Source organism: Bubalus bubalis, chromosome 6 (assembly GCF_019923935.1).
Source record: "Bubalus bubalis isolate 160015118507 breed Murrah chromosome 6, NDDB_SH_1, whole genome shotgun sequence".
NCBI lineage: Eukaryota > Metazoa > Chordata > Mammalia > Artiodactyla > Bovidae > Bubalus > Bubalus bubalis.
In genome coordinates, this window is record NC_059162.1 from 115508601 (window position 1) to 115536473 (window position 27873).

Here is a 27873-nt window from a genome sequence, read left to right on the forward strand (position 1 = left end):
TATCTCTACCCTTGAGAAAGGATGAGTGGGATCATGTGTCTTGAGGAATGAGCATTCAGAGCAATCGCATATGTGACTAATGTGAGGTGTCTGAGTTGTTGAGACCACTCCTCAGCCTAACAGGTATTTACAAGTCATAGAAACGATGACAACTGACTGTCAACCGGCATTAAAAAAAAAAAACAAAAAACAAATGGGGGTTCGCATGGTTTCCAAGGAAATGAGTGACTGTAGTCTCATCAGACTTGAGATTATTCCAAGGAGTCAAAGCAAAAAAGGAAAAAAGAAAACTCCCAATTTCTAAAACTCCAAATACCTTGTTTTTTTCCTTTGTTTCTTTGGTTTCCTTTTCCTTTTTTTCTTTTTTTGTTTTTTTCCCCTTCTTCTTCTTTTTGGTTTTCTCCTCTTCGTCTTGGTTTGCAACAATATCATCAATAACCTGCAAAAAACCAAAATCATCAAAGCACTTTAAGAGAGTCGGATGAAGATGAGGCTTATCTTTCCGGTCCGGAAAGAAGTGTTTGCATGGGTCAGTGTCCCTTCTCTGCTCGGCTCCGAACCCTGCAGACCCAGCCTCCTGGCCTCTCCACTCTGCCTGCCGTCTGCCTCTGGCTGGATTCATTAGCAGAGGCAGCGGTGGGGCCTCAGATGGCAGGTGTAGAGAGGGAGGCTGGACATTTCTGAATCCAGTTCCCTGCCAGTTCAGAGCTGCTGTGACTCCCAGGGGTCCCACTGACACCAGGGGCGGGGAGGGGGGGTGGTCTTGGCTTCATTAGCATCTCAGCTGCAGGCTGCCTCAGGCCTGCCCACATCTCTTCCCCAAATGCCAGCCGAGAGCTCCTGTGCTCCTTGCCTACACTCCATACCTCTCCTCTCCGAGTTGGTTTCTTTCATCTCTGATTTAATTTGTATTTCCTACAAAAACCCACTTATTGTCCTAAAATTTAAAATACTGGTTAGGAACTTCCCCAGTGGTCCAGTGGTTAAGGCTCCAAGCTTCCAAGGCAGGGGGCCCTAGTTGGAGAACTAAGATCCCACATGCAGAGCAGCATGGCCAAAATAAATAAATAAAATAACAATAAGACAATAAAATAATTTTTAAAGAATACAATATTGATTAAAAGTACCTAGTTTACATAGGATTAGCATCATTGGAGAATTAGTGAAAGTTTGTAAAAAAACCCACATGTGCTAAGTTGCTTCCAACTTAGTGGTATCCAACTCTTCCATGGACTGTAGTCCACCAGGCTCCTCTGTCCATGGGATTCTCCAGGTAAGAATACTGGAGTGGGTTGCCATGCCCTCCTCCAGGGGATCTTCTCGACCCAGGGATCGAACCCACATCTCACGTCTCCTGCATTAGCAGGCAGGTTCTTTACCACTAGTGCCATCTGGGAAGGCAAAAAACCCCATATGATTCCATTCAATATGATAAATATTCGCTGAGCGCTCACTTGCTGTGAATTCTAGGAGGTAAAACAGTGACCCCGACGGGACACATAGGACCCTCGGGCTTTGCTCATCACTGATCACGTGACTGAGACAAGTGGCAGCACCTCTGAGAGACCCAGTTTCCTCCGCTTTAAAATGAAATCAGCACTTCCATCCGGACCACTTACGATCGCCAGGCATGGTTCCAAGAGCTTCACTTGGTGAGCTCATTTACTGCCGAGCACATTTACTGGGAGCTGTAATCAACCTGTTTTATGGACGAGGGAGCTGGGGCACAGAGAGTGCAGTCCCATGCACACAACTTGTAAGTGGCTTGAGCTGGGATTCAAACAGTGCAAATCGGGACGACCTGCATAATGTAGAAAGTAAAGAGGCAAGATGCCAAACCATATTATACATTCAGCCTTCAGTGTGAAATGCAATTAGTTAAAAAAATGAAAAAAATAATACTTCACCATTTCAGGATACATATATGTGTAGTTAAAAGTGTAAGAGATGGGGAAACAGTGGCAGACTTTCTTTTCTTGGGCTCCAAAATCAATGCAGATGGTGATTGCAGCCAAGAAATTCAAAGATGCTTGCTCCTTGGAAGAAAAGCTGTAACAAACCTATATAGCATATTAAAAAGCAGGGACACTACTTTGCCAACAAAGGTCCGTCTAGTCAAAGCAATGGTTTTGCCAGTAGTCATGTATGGATGTGAGAGTTGGACCATAAAGAAAACTGAGCACCGAAGAACTGATGCTTTTGAACTGTTGGAGAAGACTCTTGAGAGTCCCTTGGACTGCAAGGAGATCCAACCAGTCCTTCCTAAAAGAAATCAGTCCTGAATATTCATTGGAAGGACTGATGCTGAGGTTGAAACTCAAATACTTTGGCCACCTGATGCAAAGAGCCGACTCATTGGAAAATACCCTGATGTTGGGAAAGATTGAGGGCAGGAGGAGAAGGGGATGACAGAGAATGACATGGTTGGATGGCATCACTGACTCAACAGACATGAGGAGTTGGTGATGGACAGGGAGGCCTGGCATGCTGCAATCCATGGGGTCACAAAGAGTTGGACACGACTGAGCCACTGAACTGAATTGGAAGGGTAAGAAATAAGAGAATGATACACACCAAACTCACTCCAGTGGTTACTTTTGGAGAGCAAATAAAAAAGGGCTAACATTGGACTTCCTTGGTGGTCCAGTGGTCCAGTGGTTAAGACTCTGCCTGCCAATGCAGGAGACACTGCTCCCTGATCTGGGAAGAGCCCACATGCTGCAGGGCAAATAAGCCCATGCGCCCTAGCTACTGAAGCCCATGCTCTCTAGAGCCTGTGCTACACAAGAGAAGCCACCACAATGAGGACCCCGTGCACCACAAACTCAGGGTAGCCCCGGCTTGCCCGCCTAAACTAGAGAAAAGCCCGAGCAGCAGTGAAGACCCAGTGCAGCCAAGTTAATCACTGGTGGCTCAGTGGTAAAGAATTTGCTTGCAATGCAGGGGATGTGGGTTCGATCCCTGGGTGCGGAAGATCCCTTGGAGAAGGAAATGGCAACCCATTTCCAGTATTCTTGCCTGGAGAATCCCATGGACAGAGGCGCCTGGAGGGCTACAGTCCATGGCGTCACCAAAGAGTCAGACACGATTTAGTGACTAAACAATGCTAAATAAATAAATAAAATTTAAAAAGGGCTAATATCATTTTACCCCTAGTGTGCCGTGCTAAAACATTCTCCTGGGATCAAGTGTACACTGATTATGCCTTAGTGTGATTTACTGAAATGCTGAGCTTTATTTTCTAATATTGCATTTTTGAATTCATAGCTATGTTGTTTTTAGGAGCTTAATTCACACCTTTAAGTGTTCATAACAGCTTTATCATGAACAAAGTAGGATATTCAGGCACCATCTGGACTTTAAAAAAACTGCAGTCCCGTGTCCAGGTCCACATCCTCCTGAGACTCACCCACCTCCCGAGGTTCTAGTGAAGATCCTGGGTAGGGGAGGCTCAAAGAGGTGGTGTGGGGAGGTGAGAGGTATGTGTTGTGTACACTATTTGGTAATAAAAAGGGTGTCTTTAGACAGGATTGAAAGTCCCTTGTTGTCAGAACAGCAATATTTTCCTTGGGGGTCAGACTCACCTCAACCCATAGAACCAAATTATGGCTGCCCAGACCTTCATGCTCTGGTGCACTTATAGAAAATGGACATGTTTTGGCCTTTGGAAGTTTGGAAACTTTCAGAAACATATATAATATATATGTATAAAATATAAAATATAAATATATGTATCTGAAAAGAGGATAAAATCCTTATTGTGAGGCAATACAATTCAGTGCATCAATTGCTTATTTCACCTAGATCCTTACCCAGTTTATTATTTTCAAAAGACAAAATATTAGCACCATCCACACTTCAGAAATTACAAACAAGCATGTAGTGAAACGTTTCCTCCCCATTCATAACTTCTTTGACCATTTTCCCCCCAACGGAAGTCAAGGTTATCGCCAATCTTTTGCTATTACCCGCAAAGCTGCCAGGGATCAACGCATGCAAATGTCATCTTGCAAGTGTGTGAGCATATCTTCTGGATAATTCCTAGGAGGAGAAACGCTGGATCACAGGCATGTACAAGACTGTCAAACTGCCCCCAGCGGGCTGTGCTAATTCACACTTCCGCCAGCGATGCGGGCGGCTTCGCGCTTTTCCACATGCTCGCTGACGCAGTGCTTGTGTTTGCCAGCTGAACGGGTGAAAAATAGCACGTCATGTCAGAGTTGTTTCGGTTGTTTCGTATAGGTGCCAGTGTTGAATTTATTTGGCTTGTGCTTTCCAACTATAGCAAAATCTCCCAGAATTAGAGATGCGCTTTAGTGCCTGTAAAGTCAGCCATTGTGTTTGGAAAATGGAGGAGTCTGAATCTGGCTTGCTGCCTGTTTTCTTTCTGAACATACAGGTCCAATTTTGTTGAGGCGTATTTTACCTTCTTTACATTTGCCCATCGCATGTGGACAAGTCAGTCGTTTTTAGTCAGTTTATCGCATTGTGCTGCCATCACCGTAAATCAGTTTTAACACGTCGCATCGTTCCACCAAGATTCCCTTGCGTCACTTAATTGTTTCCCTCTCCTGCCCTTCTTCACCAGCACTAATCTACTTTCTGCTTCCATGGATTCACTCTTTTTGGACATTTCCTATAGATGGAATCATATACTCTGTGGTCTCTCGTGTCTGGCTCCTTTCATGGCTCATCGAGCTTTTGAGGTTCACCCAAGTTGTGTTGTTTTTGTTGTTCAGTTGCTAGGTTGCATCCAGTTCTTTGCAGCCCCATGGACCGCAGCATGCCAGGCTTCCCTGTCCTTCATTATCTCCTGGAGCTTGCTCAGGTTCATGTCCACTGAGTCAGTGACTCCATCCAGCCATCTCATCCTCTGCCACTCCCTGTCCTTTGGCTTTTTCCTGTTGGTTTTTATTGCTCAGTACCATTCTGTTGCATGGCTATTCCACATCTCACCTACCCATTCACCAACGGATGGAAATTTAGGTTGTTTCAAATATTTGGCTATTATGAGAAATGCTCCTATGAATATTTATGCACATTTGTGTGTGTGTGTGTGTGTGGACATGTTTTCATTACTCTTGGATAAAGTCTTAAGAGTGGAACAGAACTGCTGAGTTATTTGGTGAATTTGTGTTTAACTTTTAAGAAACCGACAAACTGGTTTTCCAAAGTGGATGCACCATTTTATGTCCCCCGCAACGTAGGAGGGTTCCTTCTTCTTGACATCCTCAACATTTGTTACCATCTTTTATTATTAGTACATCATCCTAGTGTTATGAAATGACACCTCATTGTAGTTTTAATTTTCATCTTCCTAATGACACGGAGAAGGCAATGGCACCCCACTCCACTACTCTCGCCTGCAGAATCCCATGGACGGAGGAGCCTGGTGGGCCACAGTCCATGGGGTCGCAAAGAGTCGAACACAACTGAGCAACTTCATTTTCACTTTTCACTTCCATGCACTGGAGAAGGAAATGGCAACCCACTCCAATATTCTTGCCTGGAGAATCCCAGGGACAGAGGAGCCTGGTGGGCTGCCCTCTATGGGGTCGCACAGAGTCGCACACGACTGACGCGACTCAGCAGCAGCAGCGGTAATGACAAGTGGTGTTGAGCATCTTTCAATGTGCTTATTAGCCATTTATCTATATTGCTTTATGAACTGTCTTTTTGAGTCTTTTGCCCATTAAAAAAAATTGTTTGTCTTATTACTGAGATGTAAGAGTTCTTTGTACATTTTGGATACAAATCTTTTATCAAGTGTAAGTTTTCAATTATCATCTCCCAGTCTGTTCTTGTATTTGCATTTTCTTAATGGTGTCTTTCTGGATGGCATCACCGACTCCATGGACATGAGTTTGAGTGAACTCTGGGAGTTGGTGATGGACAGGGAGGCCTGGCGTGCTGTGATTCATGGGGTCGCAAAGAGTCAGACACGACTGAGCGACTGAACTAAACTGAACTGAATGGTGTCTTTGGAAGCCCAAAAGTTTGAATTTTGATGAGGTTCAATCTACCAGTCTTGTCGGTCAGCATAGCTTTAATCTGCATTTCCTTTATATGTGTGGGGTTAATCGTCTTTTCACATGTTGAGCATTTTTTATTATCTTTCAAATCCATTCAGATTTTCATTTCTGAGAACTGTCTGTTCATATCTTTTGGCTTTAAAAATATTGGGTTATTGAGTTTTTTTCTTATAGAGCCATAGGAGCTCTTTATATATTAGAAAAATGATCTCTTTTCTGTGAAACGCATCACAAATAATTCTTGCCGTGTGTCATCTGTCATTTGACTTTACTTGCAGTCAGTTTTGCCATGGAGGCTAAAATTATTTTTTAATGTAGTTTAAGTTATCTTTTTTTTTCTTTTATGACTCTCGGGTCATGCAACAGAGGTAAAAAGGTCTTTTCCACTCTGAGGTTATGACATATTTCTTTGTTGGCTGCTTTTAGTTCTTTTGTGTTTTTGTTTTGTTTGACATTTAAATCCTTTTTGATCCATTTGGAATCATTCTGGGGTAAAGTATAAAGAGACAGAGATTTAATTTTCTTCTTTTCCAGTTGACAACCTGGTTATTATAGTCCCATTCATTAAATGGCCCTTTTACTTTTCCTTATACAAGAAGGATGACAGGCTTCTTTATTATATACTAAATTTCCACGTGTATTTGATATATTTCTTGACTTTCTGTTCTTTTTCATCTCATCATCTGCCTGTACCAATGGGCTCTTAAAAACATGTTTTAATACCTGGCAGGGTTGGTTCCTCCTCATTACCCTTCATTCTCAGAATTTTATGAGTTATTCCTGGTTATTTACTTTCTGCCCAAAGTTTAAAATCAAATTAGTCACCCTCTGCATGCTCTGACTCCCTACTCCAACAAAATGCTTTTGGTATTTTTATTTGGATCGTATTATATGTATAAACTATGTTTGGGAAAGCTGAAGTATTTATAACATTGAACATTCCTACCTAAGAACACAATATGCTTTTCCATCTGCTCAGTTTCATTTTTCAGAACATTTTAAGCTTTTATTTACACATATCACACATTTATTATTAACTTTATTCCTGGATGTTTTACCTTTGTGTCATTGTTGCTCTTGTAAATGGACTCTTCTTATATTTTCTAAATGTAGCTGCTCTTTGAACATACAAAAGCTTTCTCTTTCTGCATATTAATTTTGTAACTCCTTATCTTCTCATGTTGTTTAAGGTTTTTTTTTTTTCAGTTTATTCTCTTTGCTTTTCTAAGTACAGAACATATCTGCAAAAAGTGATCGTTTTCCCTCTTCCATTCCAATTTATTGCTCAATGTTCTTTCTCTTGTCTGCTGCTGCTAAGTCGCTTCAGTCATGTCCAACTCTGTGCAACCCCATAGACGTCTGGCAGCCCACCAGGCTCCCCCGTCCCTGGGATTCTCCAGGCAAGAACACTGGAGTGGGTTGCCATTTCCTTCTCCAATGCATGAAAGTGAAAAGTGAAAGTGAAGTCGCTCAGTCGTGTCCGACTCTCAGCGACCCCATGGACTGCAGCCTACCAGGCTCCTCCATCCATGGGATTTTCCAGGCAAGAGTACTGGAGTGGGGTGCCATTGCCTTGTCCGTTCTCTTGTCTAAGAGTGTTCAATAGAATTCCTGTTCATCAATGGTGATGATGGGTATCCTTGCATTTTTCATGACATCAGTGTGTTTCTTGTGAATTTCTTTAAGCATGATATTAACTTGTGACCTAAAAAATATTTTGTCATGTTAAAGAAGTATCCATGCATTCCATTTTTGTCTTGTTTTCTTAATATCAAGAATGGGAGTCGACTCTGTAAAATGCCTTTCAGCACCCACAGTGATAAGCTTACGGTTTTCCCTTTCGGATCTCTTTAGATAATGCAATGTATTCACAGACGTCCAAAACACAACCACGCTGACATTCTGGAATAAACACCACTCGGCTGCATTGTTTTGCTAATATTTCACTTCAAATTTTTGAATTAATACTCAAAAGTACGACTAATCTGAGGTTCTATTTATATTCCATCTTTTGGGGGATTTGGCATCAATGTGATTATACTCAGTTCATAGGAAGTCTTTTTACTGTTTTGTTTTTTTTACAAATATAAATGACTATACACAGGCATGCCATAATGATTATGCTTGGTCTATCTTTTCAGCTTCCTCCCCTTCCCCTTTCTCCTTCTACTCCCCTCCTCCCCACTCCCTCATTAGTAACAACTGCTAAGATTCCCTGAACAATTTCAGAGGGCCAGACTCTGCTCTGAGTACATTCCACGTATCATCTCATCTAATGATTCCTCAGCCCAGGGAGGCAGGTCTTGCTGGTATCTGCATCCAGACAAGAAAGCTGAGACACAGCGGGTCAGACCCTTGCCTGAGGTTGCAGACCCAGTGGAACTCTGATTCTTCACCACAAGGCTGTCCTGACTCTTCACTCATCTGCCTGTTTAAAAAATGTTTGTCTATTTATTTAGCCATGCTGGGTCTTAGGTGTGGCAACCGGGATCTTCAGTTGAGCCATGAGAACTCTGCTAGCTGCGGCAGGTGGGATCTAGTTCCCTGACCAGGGATTGAACCCTGGGCCCTCCACAGGGCAAGCTCTTAGCTCTTAGCCACTGGACCACCAGGGAAGTCCCTCACCTGCCTTTTAAAATCATACTACTCTGTGGCCCCCATGGCCTTTTGTATTAATTCTAGTGTATTAACCAGATGTCCTCAGTCTTCTTTTGCTTTTAGTCTGACTGGACATTAACTCTACTTTCGAGAGTTTCCAATGGACAATTTAGACATTCCACCAACATTCCTAATTCTGTAATTGTTACCTTTCTAAACTGACATGAAACACGTCTGGCTGCCTGCCAGGGGCTTTCAAGACACAACCTGTGCCGGGTAATTTAGCTGGAGGGACAAGACCTAAACATGTAAGAAAGTAAAATAACAGCGCATCAAAATGACAGTGACTCCAGGCAGGGCTGATGAACGGCCAACAAGAGGGAGCTCATTAAGTGGGGAGGAGGGCAGGGGGGTGGACGGAAGGCTTTGGCAGCTGACGTTGGCTCTGACAGGGGACTGGGAGAGGAGAGCCTCTGCCTGACCACGAGGGCTCAGGCAGAGGAGCAGAGGGAGCCAGGGATGCTGACCGCAGGTCGGCAGTACTGACGAGATCTCACCTACAGCACGGCTTTACCACTGCTTAGTTAGCGCTTCACGTCACTTAACTAATTACCCAACTAACAAACACTGGGCTTCCCTGGTGGCTCAGACGGTAAAGAATCTGCCCACAATGCCGGAGACCCAGGTTTGATCCCTGGGTCGGGAAGATCCCCTAGAGAAGGGAATGGCAACCCACGCCAGTGTTCTTGCCTGCAGAATCCCATGGACAGAGGAGCCTGGAGGGTTGCAGTCCATGGGGTTGAAAAGCGTTGGTCACGACCGAACGACTAACACGACACACGTTAGCCTGGTTTCTTCTTTGTCAGTGCTGTGAACAGTGCAGACGAGAACAGCTATTCCGGTTATCTGTGGCAAGAGTCAGCAAACTGTATCACATGGGCCAACTGTGGCCTGCTGCCCATGTTTATAAATAAAGTTTTATTGGAACACAGCCGTTCCTATTCATTTACATATTGTCTGTGCTTTCAGGTTATAATGGCAGAGTTACTTACTATTTCTCTGCTTATGGAAAAAGTTTGCTGGGCTCCAAAATCACTGCAGATGGTGACTGCAGCAATGAAATTAAAAGACGCTTACTCCTTGGAAGGACACGCCTTCATCCAACACTGTCATTTTCTGGTTTCTCTGGCTGATTCTTCTCAGAAGATCAGGTGTCCTGGGTGGGCATGGTGGGTCTCCTGCCCCAGTGAGAGCTGTGACCTCCTGTGGGTCCTGAAGGGTGTGTCAGTTGCTCCATAGGCTTGGAGCCCCTCGCATTTCTGGGTCCAGGTTCTCTCCCAGGCTCTGCAAGGCTGGTGGCACATTTCGTGAGCTGTGGTTCAAGCAGGTCTTCTGTGACCCCATCCCAAGAAGTGAGGGTTCTCCCAGAAGCCCGACTGCCTCCTGGGTGCTCTCATCACTCCTGGGAGCTCTCCTTCCCTGTATCCTCCCGACAGCCATGTGGAGTCGGAGCAGGAGAGTGGGGAGGGATCCGGTATGAGGGCAGGCACTGAAGAAAGCTGAGCACTGAAAAATCGATGCTTTTGAACTGTGGTGTTGGAGAAGACTCCTGAGCGTCCCTTGGACTGCAAGGAGATCCAACCAGTCCATTCTGAAGGAGATCAGCCCTGGGATTTCTTTGGAAGGAATGATGCTAAAGCTGAAACTCCAGTACTTTGGCCACCTCATGCGAAGAGTTGACTCATTGGAAAAGACTCTGATGCTGGGAGGGATTGGGGGCAGGAGGAGAAGGGGACGACAGAGGATGAGATGGTTGGATGGCATCACCGACTCAATGGACGTGAGTCTGAGTGAACTCCGGGAGTTGGTGGTGGACAGGGAGGCCTGACGTGCTGCGATTCATGGGGTCGCAAAGAGTTGGACACAACTGAGCGACTGAACTGAACTGATGGCAAGTTCCCTATGGCAACTTGTCTTCTTATTTCCTTAGTATAAATTCCTTAAATAGCATTTACGGGTCAAAGGGTATACTTAATAAACATTTTGGTATTTACTCATTCCATGGCCCTCAAACAATGCCATGCTAATGTATGTATCCAGCTACGATGTTCGGGATGATTTTTCCCACATGTTTACCCACTCCAATTTTTATCACAATCTAAGAATTTTAGCAATCCGACAGGTGAAAGGAGATAGAGTAACATCGCTTTATATTTAAGTTTCTTTCCCAGAGAGCTTTAAAAAATTAATGTTTTTTTAATAAGTTAATATTTTTTGCCTTCTTTTCTACCGAGGTGTTCAGGTCCCATGCTCATCACTTACTAAGAAGATGAGAATCACGTGTTGTCATATAGTCTTCAAAGACAGGAGAAAGCATGAATTTCATTAAAAAAGTTTGAAAGTACATTAAGTGATGAACGTCAAAAGTATTTCCGTGTAAACATCTGTAGGGACATAACAAAGACCTAATAACCCTGCAAACTCATGAACTAAGGTTTAAAGGATTGCAATTAAGATATAGCTACATTTCATTTCTCAAGCATATCTGTACCTGTTGTGGGGTCTTGTTGGAAAAAATAATAGCGGAACCTCCTTCTTCTTCATTAGGGTAGTCAGGAAAAGTGCCCGTTAAGTTCCTGAGGAGGAGAAAAAAAAAAAAAGGCAGAATAAACATCCAGGAGCGCAGTGCTCTCTGCTACATTCCCGATGAGATGGGTCTGCTCAAGCTCCCTGAAGTGAGTGATGGTTATTAGGATGGGGCTCCCTGCCAGTTGCTGGCCGGACATGCCGTCTCTACGGAGCAGAAGGACCTGGTGACATTCAGAAGCAGGTTTCTCTCCTCAAAGCAATTGTTACTCTGAGTCAGACCTCTCTCCTTAAACCAGACTGTCCTCTTCTGCCTCTTTTTTTTAAAAAAAAAATTATTGCAATACTCCATGCTTGTGTTAAGAATGACGACAGAAGCACAAATTATTTCTTCCTGTTTAAAATGTAGGATAAACACAGCATTTTGAAATAAAACAGAAACATGGCATGGTTCAAATTACAGACTTGGTACTCGTGCATGACACAGGCAAGCATGCTTTAGATTTCAGTGAGTCTGAGCCCCACATGTTAGGAGATAGGAATAGTCATTGTTTTCTGTAACCATGTAGTTTCTATGTTCTAAAAGGCAGAGTTTGAAATTTAATGTTGAGAAATTTCAGAAGGGATACAAAGTTAATTTTTCCAAGAGAAACTACCTGGACACCAGTGTTATATTTATACCATATAGAGAAAGAAAACATTTATCAAGTTAATTCCATTAATCTAGAATCTAAGGGTTAGAAGATGCCCCTGCTCAAGATGACTCTTTATTCTCAAACTTTTGGCCTTAGTTGCTCTTGACACTCTTTTTAAAAAAACAAGTTCTATTTATTTATTTTAAAAATTCTTGGCTGCACCATGCATCAGGTGGGATCTTAGTGCCCTGACCAGGGATCAAACTTGCACCCCCTGCATTGAAAGGCAGAGTCTTAACCACTGGACCACCTGGGAAGTCCCACTCTTGACACGCTTGATAATTTTTGATGATCCCCAAAGCTTTTGTTTATGTGAGTTCTAGCTATTGATAGTTACTGTATTAGGTACTAAAACAGCAACCTTTCTAAAATATGCATTTTCATTAAAAACAACAATAATAAACCCATTAGGTGTTCACATAAGTAACATTTTTAATGAATATATTTCCCAGAAGAAAAAAAAAAATGAGAAGAGTGCTAGTGTTCTGGCTCAGTGGAACCTAGCAGAATGCTTATATGTGCTTCTGTATTCAATCTGCTGCAATATGTTGTTTTGGTGAAGTATAGAAAGAAAATCTGGCCTCACACGGATGTGTAACTAGAAAAGAGAGGAAAGTTTTAATAGCCTTTTAGATAGCTGTGAACATTCTGCTTTGACTCCACACCACAGCCTGATGAGTGGGAGCTTCCTAAAGGCTGGTGGTGATGCAGAATCTGAAACCTTATCAAGAACTTTGCCTTCCCTGCTACATTAGAAGTCATGTGTCTGGTGCGCTGAACAGATCTTTCACTCAGACGTGACTCTGTAACATCAGGTCTTGATCATTTCAAAACTAATGGTCCACTGACTTACGTGGATCTTCCCAAAGCTGATGTACATTGCATAGCATCAAAAACCGCAGTCATCAATAACTCCTAGACAGCATATTAAAAAGCAGAGACATCACTCTGCGGACAAAGGTGCACAGAATCAAAGCTATGGTTTTTCCAGTAGTCATGTACAGATGTGCGAGCTGGACCATAAAGAAGGCTGAGCGCTAAAGAATTGACGTTTTTGAACTGTGGTGTTGGAGAAGACTCTTGAGACTCCCTGCGACAGCAAGGAGGTCAAACCAGTAAATCCTAAAGGAAATCAACCCTGAATAATCATTGGAAGGACTGATGCTGAAGCTTCAATACTTTGGCCACCTGATGTGAAGACCCGACTCATTGAAAAAAACCCTGATGCAGGGAAAGATTGAAGGCAGGAGGAGGAGGAGGCAGCTGAGGATAAGATGGTTGGATGGCATCACCGAGTCAATGGACATGAGTTTGAGCAGGCTCCTAGAGATAGTGAAGACAGGGAAATCTGGCTTGCTGCAGTCCATGGGGTTGCAAAGAGTCAGACACGACTGAGCAACTGAATGACAACTCCATCAATCTCAGACTCTAAAGCTAAGCAATGGGAAGCTCTCAGACTCACAGTCTCTCAGACTAGAAGATTTCCAAACTTGTAATTTTTGCTAGAAAGCTTGAATTTTATTATTAGCAACAAATACCCTCAATTGTTTTCCTTCAGGCTTACTTGGTTCTTTTTTGAGAAAGTGTCTCCTGCAAACCTGAGTCTGAACAGCCAGTGTCAGTCATCTTTTCAGTGAAAAATGAGGTTCCATAGAAAGGGCCTGCTCAGTCTGAAACTGGACAGGTGGAAGGTGGCCACCTTGAATGGCCTTCACAGTTTGGGGTGCAGCAGAAGGCAGTCACTCATCTCCAGGTCCCTCACATACAATATTGAAAATCTAGGTATTCAAGGGTTAAGTCCTACAATTATTTTCTACTGTGTCCTCAAGGATATTGTTAAATGAACTTTTTAAAAAGGCAGGTGCATGGCAGTGAGGATCCAGATGAACTGGGGCCATTGCCTTGGGTCAAGGTCAACACCCAGCAGCTCCCTAACCATCTGCCCCCGCCCCAGTGCTTTGGCCCCCATCCCTTCTACAGATTGCCCCCCAAACATCTTAGGACAGCTTCATCCCTGTCTACATACAATCTCTCAGGTCTCCTGAACCTTGCCCGGGGGCTCACTCAGTTGGCATGGGACTCAGCTCCTCAGCGTAGCTTTGAAAGGAACTGGACACAGTGCACGTGCAGCTGGCGGGGGAGGTCTGTGGACAGATGCATCACCCTTGGGGATGGTGGGTGACCACCCGCTAGGTTCAGTTCAGTTCAGTCGGTCAGGCGTGTCCGACTCTTTGTGACCTCATGGACTGCAGCACGCCAGGCTTCCCTGTCCCTCACCATCTCCCAGAGTTTGCCCAAGTTCATGTCCATTGCATCAGTGATGCCATCCCACCATCTCATCCTCTGACACCCTCTCCTCCTCCTGCCTTCAATCTTTTCCAGCATCAAGGTCTTTTTCAATGAGTCGGCTCTTCACATCAGGTGGCCAAAGTATTGGAGTTTCGGCTTCGGCATCAGTCCGTCCAATGAATGTTCAGGGTTGATTTCTTTAGAATGGACTGGTTTGTTCTCTCTGCTCTCCAAGGGACCCTCAGGAGTCTTCTCCAGCAACACAGTTTGAAGGCATCAATTCTTTGGCGTTCTGCCTTCTTTAGGGTCCAGCTCTCACGACCGTACATGACTGGTGGAAAGACCACAGCCTTGACTATATGGAACTTTCTTGGCAAAGTGATGTCTTTGCTTTTCAACGCAATATCTAGGTTTTTCATAGCTTTCCTGCCAAGAAGCAATCATCTCCTGATTTCAAAGCCGCAGTCACCATCTGCAAAATTATTATGTGGTAAAGATCCCGACTTGGTAAATGGTGGTTATTTATGCCACAGCTTTCCCTCAATTATAGTTTAAATCTTAATTTCACAGACATTTATCTTCAACTTTCATCATTTTGCTGATTTTCAAAATTGCCATGCAGTGCGTGCTAGAATCCACCTCTGCTGTACCAGTGCCTGCCACATCCCCACTCCACACCCTTCCCGCCCTGACCAACCAATTTCCATTTGTTCTCAAATTGCTGCAACAGGCAAGGCTGAAGCCGGTTCTCCAAATGGGCATCCAAACTGCCAGATGGACCAAGTGATGCAGAAAATGGAACTCATCACGTGGCTGCATGAAAAATAACCTGAACTACAGACGTTTCACCCAGATCGACAGAACAGGAGAAATAAGAGGTGAGAATCATCCAAACACGCAAAGTCTGAGAAATGAATGTGGCACTTGATAAGACAGGGCTCACCCGCTATTTGTGAAGCTCTTGGCATTTCATCACCTCCGAGCCAATGCTGGTACATATCATGGGGATTATGGTGGGGGGCAGTCCTTGATTCGCTCAGTCCTGTCTGACTCTGTGCGACCCATGGACTGCAGCCCCCCAGGCTCCTCTGTTCATGGAACTTCCCAGGCAAAAGCACTGGAGTGGGTTGCCATTCCTCCTCCAGGGGATCTTCCCCACCCAAGGATCAAACCTGCAGTCTCCCGCATTAGCAGGCAGATTCTTTACCGCTAGTGCCACCTGGGAAGCCCCATGAGGATTAATTAAATCAACAACTCAATTTTCTGGAACAATATTTAATTTGTATTAAGTATAATTTCCAAAACACACACTTTCAGGTATTCATTAAATCCACTTCCTAAAAAGCACCTTGGAAGAGCAGTTCTCCTGGATTCCCTCACCCTCCTGCTCTTCACCCAGATGCCCCTTCCCAATAAGGTCTTTTGCTTTGTCAATTAAAAAATGAAATAAATAAAGCAAAATAAAACTGAAAATAGGAAAATCTGGATAGGAACTCTGAATATGAAATATATTTATCAAATTTGAGATTTGTCAACAAATTAGAGATGGTTGAATATTTCTCAAAATCAAATGATACCTCCCCAGCACGAAACCTGGATCGCCCCTGAAAAATTATGAAAGAGAGAAGCTGAGAAGCCAGCCAGGCCCCCGCCTCGCCAGAGAATTAGCCTTCTGAGTGATGATGCCTGCCAGCTGCTCCAGCGTTGGAAAGCTCCTAGCATTTCTGACATTCTTCCAGCTTCTTCGATCACTACCAACCTTCGTTCTTGACTCAGAAAGCATCACCCGCATGTTGCATACCTAGGATAATGGCCTCCGAGTCTCAGGCTCTTGAGTGGGACCTGCACCACCTCCTCCCTAAATGGGCTTCCAGGCAGGGTTCACAATGACTCTGAAACCACAGCCACATGTGGTTTGATCCCATACTGTTCTCACTTAATTTTCTCCCCAAATCCCAATCCAAACCCTTGGTCCATGACTAGGCTTTCAATGTCTCTTTGGCCCTGAAGATATATTTGTCCCGCACATCTCAGAGCCTAAGAGAATAGCCCCTGCCTGAGGCATCATGGAAGCAGGTCCCCACTGTGTCCAAGGCCAGCGGCCAACAGACCTGCCCCTCCTCACCTTACACAGGGAGGTGGGAGGTAGCCCCCATTTTATTTTGTACAAGTGGTGTCTGTCTGGCATCTGCATAACTCAGACCACCTTGCTGCCATTTCCTTTCTTGTTGTTTAGTCACTAGGTCACATCCAACTCTTTTTGACTCCACGTCCTCTGCCAGGTTCCTCTGTCCATGGCATTTCTCAGGCAGGAACACTGGAGCGGGTTGCCATGTCCTTCTCCAGGGGATCTCCCCAACTCAGGGATCAAACCTGCGTCTCCCGCTTGGCAGGTGGATTCTTTACTGCTGAGCCACCTGTGAAGCCCTGCTATTTCCTTACTGTGCCTGAAAAATGGCTTTAAGATCTGGAGGCAGAAGCCAGGGATGGGGCACAGGAACTCTCTGGCACTCAGACGGAGAGGTGCTGGCCTGATACGTCTGGAATGACTGAGCATCAGAACTCACAGCAATTCAGGTGACCTCATTCACACCTCACGAGCATCTCCGAGCAGCAGCAATCTCTTCTCAGAAGTCAGATGCTCTGCACAGGATGTCGATGGCTCATTATTTTAAACAGGAGGACATAAAATTCGGTGTAACTACAACCCCTTGCCCCAGTCAATTATTCGGGGGTGGGGTGGGGGTGCCGATGATGGAAGTCCACAGAGAAAAGCCCCAGTCCCATCCTGGAAACAGCAGAATTCAAACGCAAACGGGCAGGCAGTTCCGAGCCCCCTGTGGTCTGTTTCAGCTGTCTCACCAGTGCATTAGCATTCCTCTTCCTCGGCTGCCTCGGTTTAGACCAGTTTGGGTGTAAAATGGAAGCACAACTTGAATTTGCATTTGCGTTTCTTTAGCTGTTACTGACCGGAGAAGGTAATGGCAACCCACTCCAATACTCCTGCCTGGAAAATCCCATGGGCAGAGGAGCCTGGTAGGCGGCAGTCCACGGGGTGGCATAGAGTTGGACATGACTGAAGCGACTTAGCAGCAGCAGCTGTTACTGACGTTGACCGACACTTGGATACATGCTAGGTGCATTTGTGTAGCTGTCTCCTTGGTGGCTCAGTGGTAAAGAATCTGCTTGCAATGCAGGAGACCCAGGTTCGATCCCTGGGTCAGGAAGATCCCCTGGCAGAGGGCATGGCAACCCACACCAGTATTCTTGCCTGGAGAATCCAAGGGACAGAGGAGCCTGGTGGGCTACAGTTCATGGGGCTGTGAAGAGTCAGACATGACTGAGCGACTGAGCATGCATGCACTCCTTACCTCTTGGACTCACTTATTAAGTAGAAATGATCATCACGTGTGGGTTTGTTGCATGCAGGTTTACACAGCATTTCCATAGACGCCGTTCACAAATTGTTTCCATTTCATCCTTACAGAAATTCTGTGAGATGAGCCCTTCTCTCCATTTTGCAAAGGAGGAAACTGGAAAATGTGAGAGTTTATATGTCTCTTCCAAAGGCAAACAATTCCTTCTGGGAAGAGCCAAGATTCTAACCTTGGGCTTCTGCCTAGATGCCCAGCATCCCCCTACTCACAGTCACTTACTGGCTTTGTCAAAAATCCTTAGACAATGGATTGCTTGTCTTCAGCTATCAAGCTTGCATTATAAACCTTTCATACGTGAGCTTCCCTGGTGGCTCAGATGGTAAAGAATTGCCTGTAATGCAAGAGACCTGTATTCGATCCTTGGGTCAGGAAGATCCTCCGGCGAAGGGAATGGCAATTCACTCCAGTGTTCTTGCCTGGAGAATTCTACGGACAGAGAAGCCTGGTAGGCTACAGTCCATGGGGTCACAAAGAGTCGGACACGACTGAGCATTCAGGCATGCACTTTCACATGCATGGACCTTTCATATGTCACACTTAACCCCACAATTCCACTATTGGGAATCCCTACTGAAGTAAAAGCAGAGCTATTAAAGCTTTGTGATGCATTTTTGTACTAGCAAAAGCTGTAAAAAATAAAAACTGTAATAAGAAACTGAAAATACTCAGACTGCAGGGAATGGTTAGGTAACTGTGATTAAGCCCCAGTGTGGAATCCAGCATGGGACTAAACTTCACCTGCTCCGCTTTAGCTTTTCACCACCAGCACTGAACAAATATTTAGGTGGATGAACACATTCAGTTCCATGAGGATGACTCGACTACTAAGCGGTGTCTGACTGTTTGCGACCCCATGGACTGTAGCCCAGGTTCCCCTGTCTGTGGAATTTTCCAGGCAAGAATATTGGAGTGGGTTGGCATTTTCTCCCCCAGGGGATTTTCCTGACCCAGGGATCGAACCTATGTCTTCTGCATTGGCAGGCAGGGTCTTTACCAGTGAGCCACCAGGGGAAGTGCTAAGTGCACAGAGGGGATGCTAAAGACAGAACATGAAGGGGAAAAACTGGGCTGGGGAGTGATCTGGGTTATCGAAATAAAAGGGGACAGGACTTGTTTAGTCACTAAGTCGTGTTCTGACTCTTTGCGACCCATGGACTGCAGCAGCCCAGGCCTCCCTGTCCCTCACTATCTCCTGGAGTTTGCCCAAGTTCATGTCCAGTGAGTTGGTGATGGTTTAATGGCATCACTGATTCAATGCGGACAGGAGAGCATCAAACAAGTGTGTGTTTATGTTTGCAGGAGCAGGGGAAGGCAAGCACTGTTCATCTGGATTAGCTACGAGGCAGGGGCTGGAGGGAGAACATTGATTTTTTTTCTGTGTATATTTCAGTATTATTTTACTTGTTACAGCAAATAGGAATCATGTTGATAATTAAATAAAACTATAAAGTAAAACAATTTATAATAAATTTTATTTTTGGTTGGCTTCCTTTCTGTCTTATTTTAGGGTTCGATTACTATATAGACTCTGTAATTTCAACAGTGGAAAAAATTTTTGTTTCTATAGTCGGAAAATTGTGACCTTTCTCCAGGGAAGTTAAATCCTCTGTTTTCTCCTGCTTGTTGGCTTTAGCAATTAAGGCAATCTAGTTATTGCGAGTGTATTTTTCCCATTCCTATTACTTTTTAAACTTAATTTATCATATGCTATTTATTCCCATCTATGTTTGTCGGCTCTGGGGCTCTCTTCTTTATCTCACTGATTTATGCTTGCACTTTGATATTAGTGTAATGCATTCACCTTATTTTTCTTTATAATATTCTTGAAAACACAGTGCCATTTGTCCTTCCTTATTGTTCTTATTTCCTGATTTTAATCCTAATGACTTTAATAATTATGTTTTCAAGTTCAATAAATAATCCTGTTCGGATTTTAATTGAAATTGTGTCCTGTCTATAAATTACCCACAGCAGTCATGCCATCTTTCCATTTAACCAGAAACATGGCACGTCTTACCATTCATTCAAGTCTTTTAAAATTTCTTCAACATTTGTAGACGTCTTAAACTTCTTAAACTTTCATATCTCTCTCTTTCACAGTTAGTCTATCACTGATTTTTTTTTTAAATATGTTTTTCTACTTTCTTAAAAATATCCTTCTTTCCTTTCAACGTCACTATATGGACAAAAATGTATACTATGGTACTAATTATTAGGCCCGGAGTAGGAAATGGCAACCAACCCATTTCAGTATTCTTGCCTGGAAAATTCCATGGACAGAGGAGTCTGGCGGGCTACAGTCTACAGGGTCCCAAACAGCTGGACATGACTGAGCGACTGAGCATGCAGGCACAAATTATTAGGGGACAAAATCATCCATATTTTCCTTTCCATTTGTGGGACAACCAACCTATAGTGTTTCCTCATTAGCTGCAGAGCTCTCTTTTGTTTTAAAAAATGCTTGCTGTTTCATTCATTCACGCACTCGTTTAGAACTATGTGCCAGATACTGTTCTGGGCACAGGGAAAAAGCAGTAAACAAAAGATTAAACAAATCCTTGTTTTTTATTCAGCTTACACTTTTATTATGCTAAGAATTAACCCTTCTCTTTGTTTTAGAATTTTTAAAATAAGAAGTGGGCATTCCATCTCATCAAATAGTTTTTCTGCATGATCTGAAATGATTATAGTGCTTTTCCTGATGTATATAATATTGCATTTTCCTACCATGGATCTATTTATATTCCTGGGAATAAACACTCGTGTCTAATTTTGAAAGACCTGGAAACCTAAAAGTCCTCTCTGAAATAACAAGTGAGTCAGAGAAGGCAATGGCACCCCACTCCAGTACTCTTGCCTGGAAAATCCCATGGACCGAGGAGCCTGGTGGGCTGCTGTCCATGGGGTCGCGAAGAGTCAGACACGACTGAGCGACTTCACTTTCCCTTTTCACTTTCATGCATTGGAGAAGGAAATGGCAGCCCACTCCAGTGTTCTTGCCTGGAGAATCCCAGGGACGGGGGAGCCTGGTGGGCTGCCGTCTCTGGGGTCGCACAGAGTCGGACACGACTGAAGTGACTCAGCAGCAGCAGCAGCAGCAGAGAAGGAAAGCAGAAGACAGACAGGCTGGCCATGAACCAAGAGAACAAGCGCAGTATATACTTCTTCATCCTACAGCACAAGGAGTCAGTAAGGTAAGTGGAAGCCTCTAGTCTCCCTTCTCCTCCCATGCACCGAGGGGAGTTCTGGGAGCAGAAACTATAGAAGCACATCCCCCAGGTGCTAGACGCCCTGTGGAGGAGGCCGCTGGGGCCGGGCCACGGCGATGCTCCAAGGAGGTGTCCCTGGGTTGCCCCGAGAAGAGCCAGGCCTTAGTTGGTGCCCACAGGACACTCGCCCTCCTGGAGAGGAAAGGGAGCCACTTTGCAAGGCAGGGGCATGACCCGCTTTAGGTTTTGACAGGATGATCGCTGCTCCCTGGGCCCATGCCTCTGTGCGCCTCCCTCCTCTTGAGCGGGGCTGGGACCCGGACTGGCTTGGAGCGAGTGCGACACACAAGCGTGACAACACCTCCAGCCCACAGCAAGGGACCGAGGCCCGTGGCCCGGCAGCCCAGAGCCGCCGAATGCTGCCCGCAGCCCGGAGACCCTGGGCTGCAGCCTTGTGAGACCCCGAGCAGAGGACGCAGCTCAGCCCAGACTCCTACCTGCAGAGACTGTGGGAGCAGCAACAGGTGTGCTTTTAAGTCAGTAAGTAGGCTTGTAAGTCTGAGTGATACTGTTATGGACTCAGCCATACGTCGTGAATACGCTGTCATCAACCCAAAAACAGATTTGGGGAGCCAGGCTGGTTGTGGGGAGGAGGGTTCAGAGGCTACTGCCTCCAGGCTGGGTGTGATGCCTCTTAGACCTCAGGCGGCAGTGAAGTCAGAGTCCTGGGAGGTCGGTGTATAGTAGAAGCAGTGTTAGTCGCTCAGTTGTGTCTGACTCACTGTGACCCCATGGACTGGAGCCCTCCAGGCTCCTCTGTCCAAAGGAATCTTCAGGCAAGGATACTGAAGTGGGGTGCCGTTCCCTTCTCCAGGGGATCTTTCCAAACCAGGGATTGAACCCGAGTCTCCTACACTGCAGGCAGATGGTTTACTGTCTGAGGCACCAGGGGAGCCCTGGGAGGTTGGTGGGCTTGGAGCATATTTTGAAGCTAATGGGGTTTTCCAGCCGACTGTGTGCTGGGCTGAGAGAAGACGAGGAGTTGGGGTGATGCTCAGAGACTGGCTGGGTGGGTTCTCATCTGCTGGGATGAGGGGCTGTTGGGCACAGGGCTGAGGGGATGAGGTGCCAGCTTACTTCTGGACATGTGGACCTTGAGATCCCCTCCCCTGGTACCTCCGCCCTTACTCCTGTATGTCAGCGGGGGTACCGGGCGGCAGTGACATCCACAACTGGAGTTCTGGGGAGCGAACGCCCCAGGTGGGGATTCATGTTTGGAGTAAACCAAACAAGAGATGGAATGGAACGCTCTGAGCCGGGATGAGGTTACCATGGATACCGAGAAGGGCAGGAATCGGAGGGAGGCGAGGGAGGAACCAGCGATGCCTTTGAGTAGCTCCTATCATATATTTTCTGTTGGATGATTTTTCTCCTCACTTTTCAGATTCCTACACTGCCATTTATGTCATGTAACCTATATCGGCCTCAAGACAGGGCTGTAACCAATATCAGCCTCAAGACAGCGCATTTGTTGGGCAAAGCTGAAAATTTCAGGAGCAGCAAAGCCCTCTTCAAGTCAGATGGCCTTTCCAGCTATTTCTTGCCCTTTCCGGCAAGGTCCTAGGCCCCTAGAAGGTGGATTCCATTCTCCATCAGCTGCTGGTTCTCTACGGTAAACTGAAGGGCTTAAATGTGACGACCTTGGATCTTGGTTTAAAAATGCAATGCTGGAGCTTCCCTGGTGGTCCAGTGGATAAGAATACGCCTGCCCGTGCAGCGAACATAGGTTTGATCCCTGATCTGGGAGGATTCCACATGCTGCGGGGCAACTAAGCCCGTGTGCCACAACTCCTGAGCTCCAGAGCCTGTGCTCTGCAACAAGAGAAGCCACAGCAATGAGAGGGCCAAGCCCCACAACTGGAGAGTAGCCCCCGCTCCCTGAAACCAGAGAAGGCCCACGCACAGCAGCAAAGACCTGGAGCAGTCAAGAACAATATATGCTATGCTAAGTCACCTCAGTCGTGTCCAACTCTGTGCGACCCCAGAGACGGCAGCCCACCAGGCTCTGCTGTCCCTGGGATTCTCCAGGCAAGAACACTGGAGTGGGTTGTCATTTCCTTCTCCAATGCACGAAAATGAAAAGTGAAAGTGAAGTCGCTCAGTCGTGTCTGACTCTTAGCGACCCCATGGACTGCAGCCTAACAGGCTCCTCCGTCCATGGGATTTTCCAAGCAAGAGTACTGGAGTGGGGTGCCATTGCCTTCTCCGCAAGAACAATATATTAATTAATTAAAAAAAAAGAAAATACAATGTTATTTCTGGATAACCGGATCAAGCGATCACGTTGAAATGATCTGCAAAGAATCTTCCATAGCAATATACTCATTTTTTAAGCACTCTGTGCTTAGAACTTACTATCATGATCTCTTTTAATCCCCCCAAAAGCCCTGAGAGGTGGCTTGCTGCTGTCAATATTTTTCAGATGAGAAAACTGAGGTTTGTGCAATTTCAGCAGCTGCCCCAGCAGGGCCAAGTGTGGAGCAACCAGAGAACCCTGCTGGGTCGGCTGCCCTAAGGTACACTTTACCCGGACCCACGGGCAGAGCTGAGCTGATGGCCACAAAAAGCACACGAGTGGTTTAGGTTTCAATAATAAAGCATTAAAATAAATCTGTAGACCTAATAAGGAAGCGTTTAGTGGGAGCTAAATGTATAATGAAAATGGTATTTAACTGGAAATGAAGAAACCAGGGCTGCAGTCACCAATTAAGAGGTGTGATTTGAGCAAATCGCTCCATGAGCTGGAGGAGCCTGGTGAGTTTCCTTGTGTCAAATGATGCTGTTGAGCTAGGTCTGCTCATTCATTGTTAAAAAGTAAGTATTGTGTGCCTATCAGACAATTTCTAAAGTTCCTTCCAGCTCTAGAAACTATAATTTATATGTGACAATTTTAATGGGGGATGGGCAATGTTAATTTCTTACAGAATATTCAATGATTAATGTTGCTTTCTTATAAAAATACCTTCGACAGAGCTATCTGCCTTTATATTCTTTTATTTAAAGGATCTTGAGGAGGAGGAACACCCACACCTTCTATTTCAGTTAGCAAACGTGAGGCTCTGAACATTTGGTAAAGTTCGGGCTGATGAAGAATTTATGCATATTGTCAAAAATTCTTGCACAAACGTGAAAAGGACCAGCTCTCGAGTCTGCAGTGATTTAGAAAGCAGAACTCCTAAAATGATAAATCTCCCCCCTGAGCTCTGACATCGAGCTTCAGCAGTCCCACCGTTTCAGATGCCCAGGACAGAGATTTATCTGTGTTTCATCAAGTATGAAAAATATATGGATGGAGGGGTTTCCGGCCGGCGCCCCCCCGACCAAGTCTTCCAACCACCTCCATTAACGTCAGCAGGCTCATAAATTTCTCCTGCGTTCTAAAGAAAGCAGCTTGTGCCACCACACAGAAGCCTCCGAAAGTGTCACTTGCTGCCTATAAATTCACTTACACTCAATAAAGGCAATTGGCTACACATGGACTTAATTACCGTGGCCCTTGTTGGGAAACTGAGGGGTTCGCCGTCTCTCAAAGGAGAGGAGGAGAGAGTAGTGTATAAATCGAGGTGATGTCTCAGCTTCACTTTACAAAATCTGATTTATTCCTTGATGTTTCTACTTATTAGTGGGCTATTTATTAACAGTTACCATTCCAGGAGGAAGCCTCCTTCTCGATCCCAAAGTATCACTGTTGCTCAGGCTCTACTCCTACAGGAACCTCCCTGCCCTACCCTGTGCTCACATTTATTTTATTAAAAGGAACAATATATTACCGATAACATAATCGACTATCTAGACTTTGATGACTCTTCTGTTGAGAAAATGATTAATATACTATATTTTTCACCTTTTGTCTTGAATATTTATCTGTATAGAAAATTTAATATGCAAGAACAGATCACTTCAGGAACTAATGCAGAGAATTTTCTGTTTAAACAGATGCCCATCCATTTCTGTTTACACACCTGTTGTTTTAAAGCCCAGAAACCATTCATTCATCAACCTTCCTTCAGTCAAAGGAGCCTCTGCCCTTCCTAACTCAGGAGTCCAGAAAGCTTAGGGAGGCAGACACAGGGGAAGGTAAATTAGCAAAATGTCCATGTTTATGTTCCAAACTCGGTTCCTACGCCCTACTTTCAAAAAGAATCATTTACAGACAGCAACAGAGTGATTACAGAAAAGGGAAGCTTTAGAGTTCAAGGTTAATTCTGAAGCTCCTCTGATCTGATTCTATCAAGTGACAAGTACCTGTTTATGAAATAAAGGCATGACAGTTCCTGTCTGGAGCAACACGCGTGTTGACGTCTGTCATCATATGACACAGAAGTGAAGAGTCTGCTGAATCAAACCCAAAGGCTTTATATCCAATGATAGCCTGTCCAGCCTTGCAGGGTATTAAGTGCCTATAAAGGCTCACAAGCCATCCAACTTTCACAGTTAGAGTGGCTTCAGCAGAAAGCCAGGAGATTTGGGGGCTTTCTTTTTTTATTATTATTTTTTAAATTTACAATATTGTATTGGTTTTGCCATATATCATAATGAATCCGCCACAGGTATACATATGTTACCCATCCTGAACCCTCCTCCCTCCTCCCTCCCCATACCATCCCTCCAGTCAGAATGGCTGCGATCCAAAAGTCTACAAGCAATAAATGCTGGAGAGGGTGTGGAGAAAAGGGAACCCTCTTACACTGTTGGTGGGAATGCAAACTAGTACAGCCACTATGGAGAACAGTGTGGAGATTCCTTAAAAAACTGGAAATAGACCTGCCTTATGATCCAGCAATCCCACTGCTGGGCATACACACTGAGGAAACCAGAAGGGAAAGAGACACATGTACTCCAATGTTCATCGCAGCACTGTTTATAATAGCCAGGACATGGAGGCAACCTAGATGTCCATCAGCAGATGAATGGATAAGAAAGCTGTGGTACATATACACAATGGAGTATTACTCAGCCATTAAAAACAATACATTTGAATCAGTTCTAATGAGGTGGATGAAACTGGAGCCTATTATACAGAGTGAAGTAAGCCAGAAAGAAAAACACCAATACAGTATACTAACACATATATATGGAATTTAGAAAGATGGTAACAATAACCCTGTATACGAGTCAGCAAAAGAGACACTGATGTATAGAACAGTCTTTTGGACTCTGTGGCAGAGGGAGAGGGTGGGATGATTTGGAAGAATGGCATTGAAACATGTATAATATCATATATGAAACGATTTGGGGGCTTTCATATCTCCAGGATAATACTGGTTTAATTTTTTCAGTGATTCTCTGACATTCCTAGGGGGACTACCTACACTTTCCCTCCCCTGTGAAGGGCTGACCATGCCTCTAGCCCAAGGCTGTGTTAAGTTGCTCCAGTTGTGTCCGACTCTTCGTGACCCTGTGGACTGTAGCCTGCCAGGCTCCTCAGCCCATGGGATCTCCACACAAGAACACTGGAGTGGGTTGCCACGCCCTTCTCCAGGGGATCCTCCAGACCCAGGGATGGAACCCGCGTCTCCTGCACTGCAGGTGGATTCTTAACCACAGAAGCACTGGGAAAGGCTACTCAAAGTATTATCCCAGGTCCAGGACTCTTAGTATCCCCCAGGAGCTTGCTAGAAATTCAAACTCGACACCAAAAACACAGGCAACAAAAGTTTTGAAAACAGACAGCTCGAAGCACATGAAAGTAAAAGCTTGCGTGCCGCAGAGGAAACCGTCAACAAAATGAACAGGCGACCTACGGAGTGGGAGAGAGAATTTATAAACCATGTATCTGATAAGGCATTAGTATCCAAATGTATAAAGAACTCCTACAACTCAACAGCAGAAGATCCCCGGATAACCTGGTTTAAAAATGGGCAAAGGAAGTGAATAAACATTTCTCCAAGAACACATACAAATGGCTCACAGGTACACAAAAAGATGTGCAACATCACGAATCATTAGGGAAATGCAAACTGAAGCCGCAACGATGTGTCACCTCACGTGTGTTAGGATGGCTATCATCAGAAGAGGAAAGATAAGTGCTGATGACAAGCATGTGGGGAAAAGGGAACCTTGTCCACTGTTGGGAGGAATGTAAATTGGTTATGGAAAAAAGTATGGAGGTTCCTCAAAAAAATAAATTAACATAGAGTTACCATAGAATGCAGCAACCCCACTACTGGATATATGAAAGTGAAAGTCGCTCAGCCGTGTCCAACTCTGTGACCCCATGGACTACACAGTCCATGGAATTCTCCAGGCCAGAACTCTGGAGTGGGTGGCCTTTCCCTTCTCCAGGGGATCTTCCCAACCCAGGGATTGAAGCCAGGTCTCCTGCATTGCGGGTGGATTCTTTACCATCTGAGCCACAAGGGAAGCCTAAGAATACTGGAGTGGGTAGCCTATATATATATATATATATATATATATATGGGTATATATCCAAAGGAAATAAAATTGGGATCTCAAAGTAATATATGTACACTGTGAAATAACAGAAAAAGTGTATGTTGGTCTCTGCCTCCAGTTCCTGGCACAGGAACTAAATACCTTGGACTTTCCTGGGTGACAGGAGAGTATTCTGTTCTAAGGAGGTGATGCTTGGTGGGCTCCTGAGTGGGGGCTGACCCCCAGAAAGACCAAGCCATGATTAGAAGCTTGGAAGTTTCAGCTCCACGCTCTATTGACTAGGAAGGCAGGAGGAATGAACAGTGAGTTTATGGTCGGTCATGCCTATGTGAAGAAGCCTCCATACAATTTCCTGAAGTTGGGGGGTTTGGAGAGCTTCTGGAGCTGCAAGGCTGGTGTCTGGAGGGGGGCATGGCAGCTGGTGCCCCTCCCCACACCTTGCCTGTGTATCCCTTCCACCTGGATGTCCACTTGTATTCTTTATCATTTCTTTTTTATAATAAACAAGTCAGTGTGTTGCCCTGAGTTCTGTGCGCTATTGGAGCCAACTGTCAAACCCAAGGGAGGAGTC

General features: G+C 44.9%; 1 protein-coding gene across 1 annotated transcript in view; it reads right to left on the reverse strand.

Annotated features, from left to right (window-relative positions):
• IQCA1 (IQ motif containing with AAA domain 1) overlaps window positions 1–27873 on the reverse strand; it is a 184264-nt gene that overhangs the window by 92032 nt on the left and 64359 nt on the right. The window contains exons 7-8 of the mRNA XM_044945334.1: window positions 11182–11266; window positions 317–439 (exon numbers count right to left, since the gene is read on the reverse strand). Of these exons, the coding sequence (XP_044801269.1) occupies window positions 317–439; window positions 11182–11266 (208 nt within the window). The remainder of the gene's footprint in view (window positions 1–316; window positions 440–11181; window positions 11267–27873) is intronic.